General features: G+C 42.7%; 1 protein-coding gene across 1 annotated transcript in view; it reads left to right on the top strand.

The window, feature by feature from the left end:
* The window catches only part of Sntb2 (syntrophin beta 2), a 63,067-nt gene extending 46,252 nt beyond the window's left edge, over positions 1-16,815 (top strand). Inside the window, exons 4-7 of the mRNA XM_090357370.1 lie at positions 2,572-2,714; positions 8,005-8,201; positions 13,470-13,654; positions 15,740-16,815. Of these exons, the coding sequence (XP_090213496.1) occupies positions 2,572-2,714; positions 8,005-8,201; positions 13,470-13,654; positions 15,740-15,832 (618 nt within the window). The 3' untranslated portion in view covers positions 15,833-16,815. The remainder of the gene's footprint in view (positions 1-2,571; positions 2,715-8,004; positions 8,202-13,469; positions 13,655-15,739) is intronic.
* The last annotated feature ends 1,311 nt before the right edge of the window (positions 16,816-18,126 follow it).

Here is an 18,126-nt window from a genome sequence, read left to right as displayed (position 1 = left end):
CCCAAAACAAAAACAAACAAACAAACAAACAAAAACGCTGGCACAGGGGCCGGGAGTTTGGCCTAGTGGTAGAGTGTTTGCCTAGCATGCACGAAGACCCAGGTTCAATTCCTCGGTACCATATACATAGAAAAAAGCCGGAAATGGTGCTGAGGCTCAAGTGGTAGAGCTCTAGCCTTGAGAAAGTCCAAAGACAGTGCTCAGGCCCTGAGCTCAAGCCCCAGGACTAACTGGCAAAAAAGAAAAAGAAAAAAAAAAAAACAAAAAAAAAAACGCTGGCACAGTGGATCATGCCTGTAATCCTAGCCACTCAGGAGGCTGAGATCTGAGGATCTCGGTTCAAAGCCACCCCAGGCACAAAAGTCCATGAGACTCTTTTTTGTTGTTGTTGTTTTGTTTGTTTTTGTGGGTCATGGGGGCTAAAACTCTGCCTGGGCCTTGTCCCAGAGCTCTTCAGTTCAAGACTACCACCCTACCCTTGAGCCAAGCCCCCTTCTGGAGAGTCTCAAGTCCTTTTGTGCCGGGCCTGGCTTTGAACCTTGATCCTCAGATCTCAGCCTCCTGTGTAGCTAGGATTATAAGTGTGAGCCACCATTCTCTTCCTTATCTGAAAGTCTGTGAGACTCTTATTATTAAAGCTTGGTATGTTGATATGCATTTGTCATCCCAACCATGTGGGAAGCATGAATTAAGAGGATCATGATTCAAGCTGTATAGGTAAAAAGTAAGACCCTGTTCTGAAAAATAACTAAAGCACATGCAGCTGAGGTAGGAGAATCACAAGTTCAAGACCATCCTGGGCTACTTACCAAGACCCTGTCTGAATAACACCCCACCAAAAAAAAAAGAAATGAACCAGGAAGCCCAGCATGCTATACTGGAGTTTGAACGCTAGGCCCTGTACTTGCTAGACAAGTATTCTGCTGAGCTGTACTAGCCCTCAGCATGCATATGTAATATGAGATGGTTTATTGTGGTATTTTCATTCATGTTTACATTGTCTTTGAACAAGTTCAACTCCTTCACCATGTTATTCCCTTCTCCCTTTCCCTCTGCCCCATCATCATCTCTGTAAAAACCCAACTTAACAGATGTGACGGATTTCATTGTGGGCTTAGTTTGCATTCATCTGATTAGATGTTGAGCTTTTTTGTTGTTGTTGTTTGTTTGTTTGTTTTCTAGTCCTGGGGCTGAACTCAGGGCCTGAGCATTGTCTTTGGACTTTTTAAAGGCTAGAACTCTACCACTTGAGCTACAGCACCACTTCCAGCTTTCTCTATGTATGTGGTACTAAGGATTTAAATAGGGGTCTTTGTGCATGCTGCAAGCACTCTACCACTAGGCCAAATTCTTATCCCATAGATATTGAGTATTTTTTGGTCATTTGTATGTTTTCATTTAAGAAATGCCTACTCAGATCTTTGTGGGGGGTGGAGATCAAAAACAGAGCTTCACATAACTAAGTAAATAAACTTTCCCACTGAGCTATACCCCAGTCTTGCTCATTGTAAGTATTTTGCATTCCTTGTATGTTTGAGTATTCTCCTTTTATCCAGTGTATGATTTGCAAATATTTTTCCCCCATCATTTTATTGTTTTTTTTTTTTCCATCCTGGTGCTTGAACTCGGGGCCTGGACACTGTCCTTGAGCTTCTTTGTACTCAAGGCTAACTATCACTTGAACTATAGCACCACTTCCAGCTTTTTCTGAGTAGTTTATTGGAGATAGGAGTCTTACAGACTTTTCTACCTGGGATGGCTTCAAATCATGATCCTCAGATCTCAGACTCATATTCTCCAGTGGTTGGAATATATTCCAAATATATTGGAAAATACTGAAACACTAATATGTATATTGTATACTGGACTACCATGTAAAATATGTAGATCTTGTTCAGAAACATTTAAAAAACCATTGCTATTTAGATTCTACAGACATTTGATAGGAAGATTTTTCTGTTCTATTACTGGGAGTAGCCTGACTTCTACCTTATACTTAGAAGGTGTTACTCTGGGGTTACATATTAGATATACTGAAACTATTGCTATATTTAATTAGAATATCTAATAATTAGAAGTAGTGATAATTATTATAGGGTGGAGAAAGACTCTTCATTTGGTGATATCTGTACTGTACTATGTGTGATTTTTTTTTTTTATTTTGGCAGTCTTGGGGCTTGAAGTCAGGGCCTGTGTGCTGTCTATGAGCTCTTTTGCCCAAGGCTACCAGTCTACCACTTTGAGCCATGACTCCACTTCTAGTATTTGGTTATTTGGAGATAAGAGCCTTACAGGGACTTTTCTGCCCAGGCTAGCTTTGAATTCCATTCCTCAGAACTCAGCCTCCTGAGTAGCTAGAATTATAGGCATGAGCCACCAGTGCCTGGCAAGCTTTTTCAAATATACACACAACCTTATACCTCCCAGTAAAGAATCCCTATTGGTGGGACACAATCTGTATTCAAGTCAGTTAAGATGAAAAACAAAATGGAGATCTACCGAGCCATCACTTAAAAAGCACTTTCAAGAAGACATCACTATAATGACTTCTGGATATTACTGTTTTCATAGGCAAAACTGGATGGTGGAAGGCAACAATGGAGGCCTGTCCTCATGGCTGTGACTGAGAAGGACTTGCTGCTTTATGACTGTATGCCATGGACAAGGGATGCCTGGGCATCGCCATGCCATAGCTACCCTCTTGTTGCCACAAGGTAAGACTAAAGGGGAAAAACCCTGCTCATATCTCAAGAATTGTAAAATGAATTCTATCTTCACTGCCAAAAATAGCATTTCAGTAACTAATGTAGACAAGAACTTTGACAGCCTTGATCATTTTGCAGTTCTATCTCAGAATGAATTATTTCTAGTTTTCCATGTGTGCTTTTTCAGTTGTTAAAGCAGCTTCCTAACTATTGCTATCAAGACTTGCTTAGGCTTTTCCCCCTGTGTTTTATTGACCATGACTAGAAAACCACTGAAATCGTGGTTTCTAGTTACAATTATGACTGAATGATGAAATCACTTAAACCAGAATGTGGTACTGAGGATAAACCACACAATCTAGCCAACATATTCTCTCATTTCTCTAAACTAAGTGTGATAATTTTGGTTCTACCAAATAAACATTGATTTGGCCTGAAGTAACAGAATATTTCTAGCATGCTAGATGTGGGGAAATTGGAAGGGTAAAGAATAAATAAAGCTTTGGAGGGACCAGAGTGCTCAAGCAATAATAAGTGTAAAACTAGAATATATTTTCAAATTACATTTTACTGAGACTTAAGAAAAAAATCAGGGGCTGGGGATGTGGCTTCGTGGTAAAATGCTTACCTATCATACATGAAGCCCTGGGTTAGATTCCTCAGTACCACATAAACAGAAAAACCAGAAGTGGTACTGTGGCTCAAGTGGTAGAGTGCTAGCTTTGAGTTCAAGCCCCAGGACTGGCCAAAAATAGAATCAGCCAGACATAGTGGCGCATGCCTGTAATCCTAGCATTTGAGAGGCTGAGGCCAAAAGATCATTATAACTCCAAATCCAGTCTGGGATACACAGTGAGCTTGGGGCTAGTCTACAATACACAGAAAGACAGAGAGAGAGAGAAGGGGAGGGGAATGAATATATAGAGGGAGGAGGAGAGAGGGTTACAGAAGCTACCCATTAAGAAAGAGCAGGCCCAAGGGCCAGGAGTGTGGCCTAGTGGTAGAGTGCTTGCCCAGCATGCATGAAGCCCCGGGTTCGATTCTTTAGTACCATATGCACAGAAAAAGCCAGAAGTGGTGCTGTAGCTCAAGTAGTAGAGTCCTAGCCTTGATAAAGCTCAAGGACAGTGCTCAGCCCCTGAGTCCAAGCCCCAGGACTGACAAAATAAAAAAAGAAAGAAGTGGCCCAGACAGATGTTAGATTACTTTGTGCCAGACCCTGAATGTACTTCCAAATACCACACCAAAACAAAAATAAAGGATACTTATTGACAGGTTACAAGAACTCAAAATACAATGATTAACTAAATATGGTCTATATCCTCTTGAGGATCAGAGAAATAGAGGACATTTTCCCAGAAAGAACACCATAAATGAAATAGTTGTCTCATGCTGGGTGCTACTGCCTATAATTCTAGCCACACTGGAGGCTAAGCTCTGAGGATCTTAGTTCAAAGCCAGCCCAGGCAGACAAATCGAAGAGACTCTTATCGCCATTTAACTAGCAAAATACCTCACTAGAGATATGGCTCAAGTGATAGAGCTCTAGCCATGATCGAAAATGCAGTACAGAAGCACAAGGCTGCTGCACTGGTACTGGCACCCCCCCACCCTTCCCACACACAGATAGTATAGTAGTGTTCAAAGGAGATGGGAGGGGACAATAAGGAGTGACTTTTGATGCCATAGGACTTCTTTTAGGGGTGATAAAAATCTGCTAACTCAAAATATGACAATGGTTGTACAGCTATGAATACATAAGACATCATTGAAATAAATGGGTAAATTGTATGATATGTGAATTATTCTCAATAAAGCTTTTATAACTAAAAAAACAGGATTAAGGAGCCGGGAGTTTGGCCTAGTGGTAGAGTGCTTGCCTAGCATGCACGAAGACCCGGGTTCGATTCCTCGATACCACATACATAGAAAAAAAGTCGGAAGTGGTGCTGAGGCACTTGAGAGCTCAAGTGGTAGAGCTCTAGCCTTGAGAAAGTCCAAGGACAGTGCTCAGACCCCTGAGCTCAAGGTCAGAGACCAACCCATAGTGAAGAGTTTTAAAATTTTTCCTCTTAAAAAATCAGGATCACATTAATGAACCTTTATGCGCCAGTTTTTATTCGTCAAGTAGACCCAATGAGATGGGGCATGTGCATGTTCTATAAGTTTACACCTGTAACGTGCCTAGACTGGTACTAAATGCCCTGTAACTGCTCGAACTGTTAACTTACTTTAAATATAATGCTGATTATTATTTAATGAAAATTGTATCAGAGCTGTGCATGCTTTTTAAGATTGTTAAAAGTGGAGCAAAGACTCAGCTATACTTAAAAGTAGTCAACATTTTACATGAAATGTGAGGAATTCAAATGTATTATTTGAACAACGTAGAGCTGCAAATTGATCTATGTGGATCCCACAGCTTCTAATCCTGTTGTTCTTTACCAGTTTAACTAATGCAACAGCAGGCATTTTCCCCTCTTTGTTGAGAAAGTTCTGGCAGATTCGGATCGAAGATGAGAGGCAGGTGAGAGGGTTAGCTTTCCCTTGTGGCCCTCTTGATTGGGTAGGGCTCTTGAAGTCACTGTGGACAGAATCATTATGTAGAGTTTAGCAACTCCTCTGTTTACCTGAAGGGTGAGAGCAGCCGCTGAGGAGAGCAGGGAAGGGAGCAGACCTGGGGCTGTCCTTCTGCAGGAGGCAAGGCTAGAAGGTGGTGTGCATGTTTTCCTAGTGCAGGGCAAAAGAGAGGGCTTGAGATCTGTGAGGGTAATGAGAAAGGCTGAATTTTCTTTTTTTCTTTTCTTTATTTTTGGTGCTGGTCCTGGGCTCAAACTCAGGACCGGGGTGCTGCCGTCTCTGAGCCACATTTCCACTTCATCCTCTTGGTAGTTAATTGGAGATAAAAGTCTCACAGACTGATCTGCCCGGACTGGCTTTGAACTGCAGTCCTCAGATCTCAGTCTCTTGAGTAGCTAAGATTATAGACATGAACCACTGAACATTCAAATTCTATATTTTTATTTCTAATACCCTAGAATGTGTTTTTGTAAGTGAATAGAAAAAAGATAGCATGACCATATAGGAAAAGAAAAGACACTGAAGGTCTTGGCTGCCTACAAAACTGAATCCTTCCTAAGAATTAATTATAATCCACAACCTGATAGTATTGTTAGGTTGGTACAATATGAAATACAATTTTTTTTTAACCAGTCCTGGGGCTTGAACTCAGGGTCTAGGCACTCTGTCCTTAGGCTTTTCCTTAAGGCTAGAGCGCTACCACTTGAACCGTAGCACCACTTCCTGCTTTTTCTATGTGTGCAGTACCGAGGAGTCGAACCCCAGTCTTCATGCATGCTAGGCATGCACTCTATCACTAGGCCAAACTCCCAGCCCTTGTTTTACAGAAGACATTAGTTCTGTAGATGTCACGGGTTTGATAGCCTTTTCTTGCAATTCACGGAAAGAGAAAAAGACACTAAGGAAAATGAGGCTGCTTCATAGTGTGGAAAACTGCGTGGCAGTGCACTTATGGGCTGAAAGCTGCTGAAACGCCTTCCAGCGAGCTCATATGGCCTTCCCATGAAAGGGGGCCCTTGGCGATGTGTCCTAGCCAACTGCTGTGCAACAGGAGTCCAACAGCTGCTTTGAATTAGATTTCCTCTGCCAAGGATTTCAAAATCAAATATGAAGGAAAAAATTCTAGACTATATTTTGTAATGTCTCACTTGGGATTAGGGCTTAAACTGAATATGGCATAGTAATTCTGTCACTAATTTCTGTCTTACTTGGATTGTATTGAAACTTAAGTTTAACTCTTTCAGAGGTTTTTATTTATTTATTGGTTGTGGAGCTTGAACTCAGAGTCTGAGTGCTGTCCCTGAGCTCTTTAAGCCACAGCACTAATTCTGGTTTTGGTGTGTGTGGGGGGGGGAGTTGGTGGCTAATTGAAGATAAGAATATGGACTTTCCTGCCCAGGCTGGCTTTGAACTACATTCCTTAGATCTCAGTTTCCTGAGTAGCTATAATTATAGGTGTGAGCTGCCAGTGCCCGGCTTTTTTTTTTCTTTTTTCTTTCCAATACTAGGACATTGAACTCGGACATTACACTTGCTAGGCAGGATCTTAGTCACCTACCACCTGTGCCATACCACTAGTTCTTGTTTTGGTTGCGTTTGAGATAGGGTCTCCCATACATGTCCAAGTTGGCCTGGCCCACAATCCCCTTATTTTGCCATCCTTAGATCTCAGCCTCCTGAGTAGCTTGAGTTATAGGCATGAGTCACTGGAAACCAGTGGAAGAATAACCAACAAATTGTGTTCAGATTTCAGTATTTATCGGGCACCAAAATGTGTAAGGAGTTAGGGAATATGGTCGTAATCCTCACGCTCAGGAGACAGAGACAGGAGGATCTCTTTGACAAGAGGCTTGTTTGGCCTCCTCAAGGAAACCCTGACTCCAAAAACCTAAATGGATGAGGGAGGGGATAGAGGAAGCCAGGAAGAACAGGGGGAGAGGACGGAGGAAGGGAAAGGCTATCATTCATTTAAGGAGAACTTGGATAGTATTGGTTGGCAGTGGTAAATTTCTACCTTTCAATAAAAATTACAATTCTGGAACTACTTTAGATTTCTCATAATGTCCTCACAGTTCATTCATGTGTTGAATCATGTGAATTCATGTTTATTCATTATGGAATATACCAGGGAATTTGCCTTTTATTGATTTTTTTTTTTTTTTTTTTTTTTTTTGCCAGTCCTGGGGCTTGAATTCAGGGCCTGAGCACTGCATTGTCCTTGGGCTTTCTCAAGGCCACAGCACCACTTCTGGCTTTTTCTGTGTACGTAGTACTGAGGAATTGAACCCGGGTCTTCGTGCATGCTAGGCAAGCACTCTACCACTAGGCCAACTCCCAGCCCATCTTTTATTGATTTTTAAAATTTGAGGTAGAATCTTACTTTGTAGCCCAACTTGGCCTCAAATTCATCCTTCTCCTGACTTACCCTCCTCGGTATAGGGATTGGTGGCGTGTACCATGACAGATGGCTGAAGTTTTCTTCAACGATTCTTTTGATATTTCCTTTACAAAGACAGTACCTGTCTTTCTGTAGCATGAGTTATTCTGTGGGAAAACAGAACAGGATTTATTGCAAAACACTGTACTCTTGCTCTAAAATGTATTCATCTAAAAACTGATAGCTTTTATGAGTTTGCTTATGAGTGAGCCAAAATGCAGGCATTTCCCTCTGTCAATACAGCCATTACTTTCATGATGTCTTCTCTGTTTGTGGTCCTAGGTTGGTGCATTCTGGATCTGGATGCCGGTCCCCCTCCCTGGGATCTGACCTTACGTTTGCTACCAGGACAGGTTCTCGGCAGGGCATTGAGATGCATCTCTTTCGGGTGGAGACACACCGGGATCTGTCGACCTGGACCAGGATACTTGTTCAGGGCTGCCATGCGGCAGCTGAGCTGATCAAGGAAGTCTCCCTAGGTAGAGACTATCATTTCATTCCAACAGTAAGGCAATGATTGCTAGGTTTTATTTTACATTGGTTCTTATTCTTTTTAGTTTTAATTTTTTTTTTTTTTTTGCCAGTCCTGGGCTTGAGCTCAGGGCCTGAGCACTGTCCTTGGACTTTCTCAAGGCTAGAGCTCTACCACTTGAGCCTCAGCACCACTTCTGGCTTTTTTCTATGTATGTGGTACCGAGGAATCGAACCCGGGTCTTCATGCATGTTAGGCAAGCACTTTAACCACTAGGCCAAACTCCCAGCCCTATGTTTTTTTTTAATTTTTTATAAATTGTTATTATAAAGGTGATACACACAATCAAGTAATGAGTAAATTTCTTCTCTTTCTTCTTTTCTTTTGGTTGGTTGTGGGACTAGAACTTTGGGCCTGGCTGCTGTCCCTGGGCTATTCAGCAGGCTATTGCTGTACCATTAGAACCACAGTGCCACGTCCACTTCCACTTCCAGTTTTCTGGTGGTTAACTAGAGATAGGAGTCTCATAGAAGTGACGTGGCTCACGTCTGTAATCCTAACTACTCAGATCCGAGGATCGCAGTTCAGAGCCAGCCAGGGCACTAAAGTCAGTGAGATTCTTATCTCCAATTAACCACCAGAAAACCAGAAGCGGTTCTGTGGTTCAAGGGATAGGGCGGTAGCCTTGAGCTGAAGAGCTCGGGGACAGCACCTAGGTCCAGAGTTTAAGTCCCACAACTGACAGAGAGAAAAGAGAGAGAAAGAGAGATACTCACAGACTTTTATACCCAGGCTGGGTTTGAATTGCAGTTGTCAGATCTCATCCTCCTGAGGCGCCCAGAAGGAGTACATTTTTGGACTATACTACCTCTTCCCTCACTGTCTCCCAGTTTTTCCCTCCTGTCTCCATCCATAATAAGTTGTATAGTTCATTTTCAACATATCTAATGAGTAGGCTTTATTTTAAAGTAAGACTAGCACCAGGAACAGTGGCATGTGTAATACCAGCCCTTGGGTAGGAAGTGAAGGCAGAAGGATTTTTTTTTTTTTTTGCCAGTCCTGGGCTTGAACTCAGGGCCTGAGCACTGTCCTTGGACTTTCTCAAGGCTAGCACTTCAACCTCAGCACCACTTCCAGCTTTTTTCTATGTATGTGGTACTGAGGAATCAAACCCGGGTCTTAAAGCATGCTAAACAAGCACTCTACCACTAGGCCAAACTCTCAGCCACAGAAGGATTTTGAGTTTGAAGGCACCCTAGGCTTCAAGTTGGAGCAGCAAGACCTTGTTTCACAAAACAAAACAAAACAAAACAAAAAGCAAACCATTGTTACATGTACCAGGCTGTAAATGTGCCAAAATATAGAAGCTAAAAATAGTGAGAGTAGAAGGAAACCTTGTGTCTGTGCTTTATAAGCAGAGTTCAAAGCCTCATGTATGGCTCTAAACATTTCATGGTTCTCTACCACAACATTGCATTTTCACTGCTCAGCATTTTAATATGTACTTAATAGTATAGCAACAAAGTTACTGGAATTAGATGCATTGACTCAGCATTTAAGGTTTGGAAGCCTGAGATATGGATAGACACCCTTAAATATGAGCATCTGGTAAGCTTATGGCTATACAAAATAAAGGATTGGGATAGGAGTTTCTCTTCAGAAGCTTGAAGATGTTTGGCCAACATTCAAATAAGCATTTAGAAGAGATAAGTTGGTACTGCTTTCCACTGTGAAGTGCCCTCTTGTGGTGAGTCTCTCTGAATCATTTCATGCATCATATGTATATATACCCATGCAATACCTTTCTATATTTGCTGCTTTTGGGGGCCGGCGGGGAGGGGGGGGAGGTACCAGTCCTAGTGTTTGAACTCAGGACTTGGGTGCTGTCTCTGAGCTTTTTGCTCAAGGCTAGTGCTCTACCAGTTGATCCATAGCTCCACTTCCAGGTTTTGGATGGTTAATTGGACATAAGAATCTTAGTAGGAGCCAGGGCCCAGTGGTTCACGCCTGTAATCCTAGCTACTCAGGAGGCTGAGATCTGAGAATTCCTTCAAAAGTCCAAAAGTCCGCGTGAGACTCTTATCTCTAATTAACCCTAGAAAATGGAAGTGGGGCTATGGCTCAAGGGGTAGGGTGATAGCCTTGAGCTGAAGAGTTCAAGCCTCATGACTGACAAAAAAAAAGAAAAAGAATCTTACTTGCAGATGGCTCATGCCCAATAATCCTAGCTACTCAGGAGCCTGAGATCTGAGAATCATGGTTCAAAGCCAACCCAAGGATGAAAGTCTGTGAAACTGTTATCTCTAATTAACTATCAGAAAACTGGAAGTGGTTTTGTGACTCAAGTGAGATTGCTCTGTGTGATGAGCCCCTTGATTATACTTGAAGGACTGGCTTGTTCTTTATACAGCCGCCAGAAATGCCACCCCACACTTGCCTTGATACAATCCTGGGCAGACCTATTTCCTTCTGAATTGCCTTGCTTGGTTCACAGGAGCCAAGGGTAACACAGCAGTCCTGCAGCTTCCAAACAATGCAACTGTACCAGGTTCTTCTGCCAAGTAACTGGTTTTATAGTATAAAACATAATTTAGGGGCCAAGAGTTTGACCTAGTGATAGAGTGCTTGCCTAGCATGCACGAAGACCTGGGTTTGATTCCTCCGTACCACATACATTAAAAAAAAAGCCAGAAGTGGGCTGTGGCTCAAGTGATAGAGCTCTAGTCTTGAGAAAGCCCAAGGACAGTGCTGCGGCTCTGAGTATAACCCCTGGGACTGGCAAAACAAAACATAATTTACAGCATAAACTTATTATGTCTTTGTTCTCCATGGTAATCTGATATCTACTGCCTGTCTCTCATTTACAAAGTAGGTTGATTGCTTTCCTACAATGTCCAAGGCCCTGAGTTTTATTCCCATCCCTCTAAAAACAAAAAAGTTACAATAAATAAAAAGACAAGATAGCCATGCACCAGTGGCTCATACATGTAATGTAGCTACTCAGGAGGCTGAGATCCGAGGATCACTGTTCAGTGCCAGCCTGGGCACGAAAGTCTGTGAAACTCTAATCTCCAGTTAACCGCTAGAAAACCAGAAGTGGTACTGTGGCTCAAAGTGGTAGAGTGGTAGCCTTGAGCTGAAGAGCTCAGGGACAGCAGCCACATCCTGACTTCAAGCCCCACAACCTCCCCACGCCCCCACCCACCCACGGTAGCCAAGTTTAGAAGCTCACTGCTGTAATCCTAACTGCTTGTTTGCTACGGAGTCATTCTTTCTGCTTAAATTGACCAAGCATAGCTCAAGTCTGATACTTAGACTTTTTATTTTTCTTTTTTTCTGGCACTGGGACTTGATCTCAGGACTTGCTCATCTTTCTTTCTTAGAGCTGATGATCTGCCACTTGAACCATGCTTCCAGTCTGTTATTTTTCTGGATTAGAAATGGAGTCATCCTGATTTTTCTGCCCAAGTTAGCTTCAAACCACACAGTCATCCATGTCTCAGACTCTTAGTAGTAGTTAGGATTATAGCCATGAGCTACCCACATTCAGCTATTTTTCTTCCTTCCTCCCTTCCTTCCTTTTCTTTTCCCTCTTCCTTCCGTCCTTCCCTCCCTCCCTCCCTCCCTTCCTGCCTTCCTTCCTTCCTTCGCTTGTCCTGGGGCTTGAACTCAGAGCCTGGACATTGTCCCTAAGCTTCTTTTGCGCAAGGCTACATCCACCATTTGAGCCACAGCAGCACTTCCAGTTATGTACGTGCTACCAAGGAATCAAACCCCGGTCTTCACACATGCTAGGCAAGCATTCTACCACTGGGCCAAACTCTGGCCCATAACTTTTGTGGGTTATGGGGCTTGAACTAGGCCTGAGTGCTGTCCTTAAGCTCTTCACTTCAAGGCTACCGCCCTACCCCTGGGCCTGGGCACTGTTCCTGAGCTCTTCAGCTCAAGTCTGCTACCCTACCCTTCAGCCAGGCCCCACTTTCCATTTTCTTTTTTTTTTTTTTATAATTTTTTATTGTAATTAATAAAAGGGTTACATGATATTTGCCAGATAGAAGGTGCATTAATTCACATACATTGATACCCTTTCACATGTCTTGGTACCCATCACCCACCCACCACCCACCCCACCCCCCACTTTCCATTTTCTAGAGGTTAATTGGAGATAAAAGTCTCAGGTCCTTTTGTACCTGGGCTGGCTTTGAACCTATATCCTCAGACCTCAGCCTCCTGCATAGCCAAGATTACAGGTGTGAGCCACTGAGCGGCCATAACTTTTATTTTTCACAAGCATTCTCTTCTTCCTAATACCAACCAAAGCAAGTTACTGCCCCTGCAAGGCACCTCTGCCTGCTTCTTGCCCAAGGGGAACCCTTCATTTCCTCCCAGCTTGTCCATGTTTGTCTGTTCTTAAGGCCTATCTGAATCCACATCTCTTTCAGGACACCTTTCCTTGACTTTGATAGGGGGGGTAGGGGAGAGCTATTTGTATTCTGTATGTTCTGCCTTACACATGCAGGGATGTCGTGCTGAAGTTTGTGCACTGATAAAGTCCTTATGAGCTGGGGCTTTGCCCATTGCTTCTCCAGTACTGCACATGGCTCACACACACTTGCCAGCTCAGATATCTGTGTCTTGATGGTGACTCACTTGAATCAGGGATCAAGGAGAATTAAGTAATTTCTGCTTTATCTCAATCAAGATATTGATTCCAGATGTTTGTGATTCACACCTGTAATCCTAGCTACTCAGGAGGCTGAGATCTGAGGATGGTGGTTGAAAGCCAGCCTGCTGGGAAAGTCCAAAGACTTATCTCCAGTTACCCACTAGAAAACCAGAAGTGGAACTGTGGCTTAAAGTGGTAGAGCACTTGTCTTGAGTGAAAAAGCTCAGGAAAGGAAATAGGGACCAGGACATCAGAAAGGGTATCAATGATTGTGAAGTAATGCATTTTCTATCTGGTGAATATAATGTAACCCTTCTATTAATTACAATAAAAATATATGGAAAAAAAAAAAGCTCAGGACAACACTCAGGCCCTGAGTTCAAGCCTCACCACTGACAGAGGGTGGGAGAGGAGGAGAGGAAAGGAAAAGAAAGAAAGACTTCAGTGAGCAAAACAAACCCAGTTTAGGAAGCTCCAAATAGGAAAATCCTCATACATTTTCAGGAAAAGTTTTTTTTTCTTTTTTTTTTGAAGCTAGGGCAACCTCTTTCTATTTAATTACTAAGGTAGAAATATTACTAACTGGTTTTTTTTGTCTGTCTTTTCCAGGCTGTACCTTAAGTGGTCAAGAAGTAAGACTCACAGTCCACTATGAAAATGGGTTCACTATCTCCAGGGAAAATGGAGGTTCCAGCAGCATTGTGTACCGCTACCCCTTTGAACGGCTGAAAATGTCTGCTGATGATGGCATCAGAAATCTTTACCTAGATTTTGGAGGTCCTGAGGGGGAGTTGGTAAGGAAACTTTTGAAAAACTGTGTACCCTCCTCACTGCTGTACCTCAAGTAGGAAACTATGGCCTGATATTTGACACTCCATGCGGAGGCGGGACATTGTTCTTCCGATTTCAAGATAGCATTTTAAGAATTAGATTTTTTATCACAAATAAGATATAAAAAACAAGCTGGCATTGGTGGCTCATGTCTGTAATCCTAGTTACTCAGGAGACTGAGATCTAAGGATCGCAGTTTGAAGCCATCCTGGCCAGCAAGTCTGAACTTCTTAGCTCCAGTTAACCACCGAAAAGCCAGAAATGGTGCTGTGTCTCAAGTAGTAGAATACCAGTCTTGTGCAGAAAGCTAAGGGACAGCACTCAGGTCCCAAATTCAAGCCCAAAGACTAGCATCCCCCTCCTCAAGAAAAAAAAAAAAGGAAAAGATAAAAAAAGATGTTAACAAACAGTTGAGTAATAGAAAGTTTTTGTAGCTACAAAAACTGCCATTTAGGGGGTAAAACAAAATGTCTATCCGCCAGGCACCAGTAGCTCATACTTGTGATCCTAACAACTAGGGCGGCTGAGCACGGAGTATTGAAGTTTTATGGTAGTGGAGCAGAAAAGTTGGCAAGACTCATTTCCAGTCAGTAGCTCTGACAACATGGGCACACACCTGTCATCCCAGATATATAGGAGGCTACAATTGGGAGGATCATGGTTCCAGGCCAGCCTGGGCAAAAAAGTCCCATGAAATACTATCTTGACAGAAATGGATGCGGTAATACATACCTCTATCCTAGCCACCACAGGGAGGTTAAAATAGGTGGATCACTGCTCATGCATATTCCTGGGCAGGAAATGAGGATCTATCTGAAAAATAACCAGGGTGAAAAAGGACTGGAGGTGTGGCTGAGTGGTAAAACACCTGACTGGTAAGTGCTGAAGGCTCCAAGTTCAAACCCCAGTATTGCCAAAAGTAAAAAAACAAAACAACCAGCTAGGAGCAGTAGCTCACACCTGTAATCCTAGCTACTCAGGTGTCTTGAGATTTGACGATCACAGTTCAAAGTCAGCCTGGGCACTAAAAAGTCTGTGAGACTCTTATCTCCAATTAATCACCAGAAAACAGAGATGTAGCCCTGTGGCCCAAGAGGTAGGGTGGTAACCTTCAGCTGAATAGCTCAGGGACAATGCTCAGGCCCAGAGTTCAAGTCTGGCAGCCAACCAAAAAAAAAAGACCTTTAGACTGTGAAACTAGGACTTTCAAAAGACTGATGCACTAGGAAGAATTATATAATTTTCTCTTTTAAATTATTACTAAAATCAGCTGCATTTAACAAGCAAGGTATTAGACTATTGTTTGCTATTCATATGTTTTAACCTTTGCTTATAATTAATATTATAGAATGCTATTTAATTGCTATTTCTAATGAAGTTGTATTTTTCTTTAAAGGGCATACTTAACTATATCCTCTTTCTGGTCTCTGCTGTTCATGTCAAATATTAACTAACCACATTCTTGACTCAGCAATCTGATCCCAGATCTCCTGCTTCCTCTTGGCTGTCCATAATCATTCCCATGGCAATCTAGTCAGGCAATCCGGAATGGATTTATCGGAGCTAGGATAGGATCATCGGTGGGTGGATGCTTCCGCTAAATTTGCTGTGGTTTCTCATGGGAAATTCAGTTAGCATTAATGTTCTCCAGCAAGGTAATCCTCTTTATTTTTATCTTTTTGCCAATTCTAGGGCTTGAACTCAGGGTCTGGGCACTGTTCCTGAGCTTCTTTTGCTCAAGGCTAGCCCTGTACCACTTGAGCCACAGCACTGTTTCTGGCTTTTTCTGTTACAATGGTACTGAGGAATGGAATCCAGGGTTTCATACACAGTAGACAAGCACTTTACCACGGAGTCACACTCCCTGCCCCAAGATACTTTTCTTTATTTTAAACACCCTACTTTTAAGTCAAACTACCATGCATGGTTAGAACCCAGTCCCCACAAGTATCTCCTAGTTGTGTCTCTGAAATGTTATACAATCTAAATGTGTTTACTTTGCAAAGTGTCTGTTTTTGGTAGTGATGACTAACGTCCTTTCTCCACAGACCATAGACCTGCACTCCTGCCCAAAGCCGATTGTATTCGTGCTGCATACCTTCTTGTCGGCCAAAGTCACTCGCATGGGACTGCTTGTATGAGCAGCAGACATGAGAGAAGAGCCTTGGCCACCCAGGAAGTAGCTCCACCTCGCACAGAATGACAGCTCTTTGTTCTTTCCTCCAGTACAGTGCCTTCCCGAGGACTTGCATATCACTGCTGAACCATAATTGGTTTCAAGAAAAGCCACCTAGGCCAGAATTTCCAGGACTCTGATAAGCTCCAAAATGAAGCTGTTGATGTATCTTCTCCTTTCATAATGTGGTTTATACGTGATTAGGTTTATTTCCTGGTGGCTCTTTGTTTTTTCCTTTTCGACGTACCAAATAGCCAAGAAAGGTCTTTCTCTTCTTCCGTAGGATTCATTGCAAGGTAGCCTTTCTGTTTTATTTAGGTTGACTGTTTCTTCCGAGGTGCTTGTGTGTAGCAGCCATTGCTTCTTGATCATTCCAGACAGGTCACATGTACTGTAGGAGTCCATGTCTTTACCTGCTCCTTCCTCTCCAGAAACTTCTTGACTTGCATCACCAAAGGGTTCTTCCGTCTGTCTCGGCTCTCACTGTATCTCACCCAACCCATCACTGCCCACCAAATCACCAGCTCTGTCCCGCAGAAGTGCTGACTTTACCACTCAGAACTAAGCGACTTGTCTTGCCTCCCTTATCAGTCGTGTCCAAGTTGGAAAACACTGCTTTGAAAGACAAAAACTGACATGCAGATTTTTCTGAGTTTTCTCTTTGGCAAGAGCAAGGGAATGAATGAACTTAAGTTTTATTTTAAAAGAAAAACCTCATTTTAAGCTAAGCCATTTTTTATTGCTTACCAAATGTGCCTTTGGTTAGGGTTAATGGAGCTTTATCAGTGGCTATTATAATGACTGGATATCACTGCCATTTCAGGGATATCATCTATCCTAGTTCTGAAAAATCATCCTTGGGGTGGGTTTCTGTAAAGGCATCATGTGTAGTGGGCAGATCTCTTGGAGAAAGATAAATCCAGAAAGAATCTGCTTGTTTAAAGAGTCTGTGGGTTAGGCCAGCCTTTCAGCACAAGACTGTGGGGTTTCTTTGGGCTGGGTGTACCTGTGCGGGAGCCTGGCCCTACCCTTCCTCCCCGTAGCCCTTCAGCGGCTCAGGGGCTGTGCGGGGTCGGGGTAATGCGACTCAGCTGCCGTGTTGTGTTCAGCACGGCAGAGTATCATCACGAGGACACAGTAGCAGTGAAGTTGCTCCTTTTTATTGTCTTGGCGAATCACACTCAAGTTTTCCTAATTTTGAAGGAGAGTCTGAAAACATTGAAAATGGATTATCTGTACAAAATGTCTAGATTAGCACAGTTCCTGGATTGGAAAGATAGGAAATACTGACTTGGATACTCTCAGCTCTCCAAAGAGAAGTCTAGGAATAGCTTTCATTTTTTTTTAAGAGTAACACACAGGTTATGAGCATTCACAGTTGGTGGCCTTCCCAAGTGTGTGTGTAAGAGAGAGAGACAGACACACTGACAAACTGCGATGTAAACCCTGAGCTATTTGATTTGAACATAGCCTGATGGGAGGGCCATGTGGAACAGTGGACGCCAGGACACTCTGGCGTCCCACCGTGTCCTGCAGCCAGAGGTCAGGCTGCCTTGTGGTGCAGTAAGAAAATAAGTGTAAGCTCCCCAAATGAGCGATCTGATCCACTTAAGACTAGAAATGAAAATCTAGACAAAAGCGTTTTCAGGAGCTTTTCTATGTGTTTGAAAATTAATAAACCTAAGATTGGTTCCATCAGAGACACATTTGCAATTCAGGGGGAAATGTTTTCTACAAGCAGAATTTCAACAAATAGCAATTTCAGAAAAGACTGCTGTTAAGATGGGAAGCTGAACAATGCATTGGGGCTTCAGCAGTAAAGCTGTGCTGTTGACGTTTTCTGTGTTAATGTGAGAAGATTCCAGCTACCTGTTCACAGGCAGTATGAAGGTCATAACAACATGGGGCAGCTAAGACATCTCAGCTCATTTCTGCTCAAGTTTAGACTGTCATGTGCAACACTGAAGCCCACAAGGTTTTAATATCAATTAGGTCTTGAAGTGAGACTAAAATGTGGGGAAATTCTTGTCCACTAGCAAGAGCCCTGGTTTATCTGCCACTGTTTTATCCACTGTCCATTCTACATATGTTATCAGCCAGCCTGCCATCAGTGGGCAAGGTTGTTATTCTGTTGTGGGATTTTTCAGTCCACAAACTAAGTGCGCCTTATGTGCCGGGCACCTTGAAACATACCTATTTTGTATTTAAATGCCAAGTATGGCAGATCATTTTCAAATGATACTTAAAAATGGACATCTT

Source organism: Megascapheus bottae, chromosome 24 (assembly GCF_031878675.1).
Source record: "Megascapheus bottae isolate mThoBot1 chromosome 24, mThoBot2.hap1, whole genome shotgun sequence".
In the NCBI taxonomy this organism is placed as follows: Eukaryota; Metazoa; Chordata; class Mammalia; order Rodentia; family Geomyidae; genus Megascapheus; species Megascapheus bottae.
This window is presented reverse-complemented; position numbering and strand designations above follow the sequence as displayed.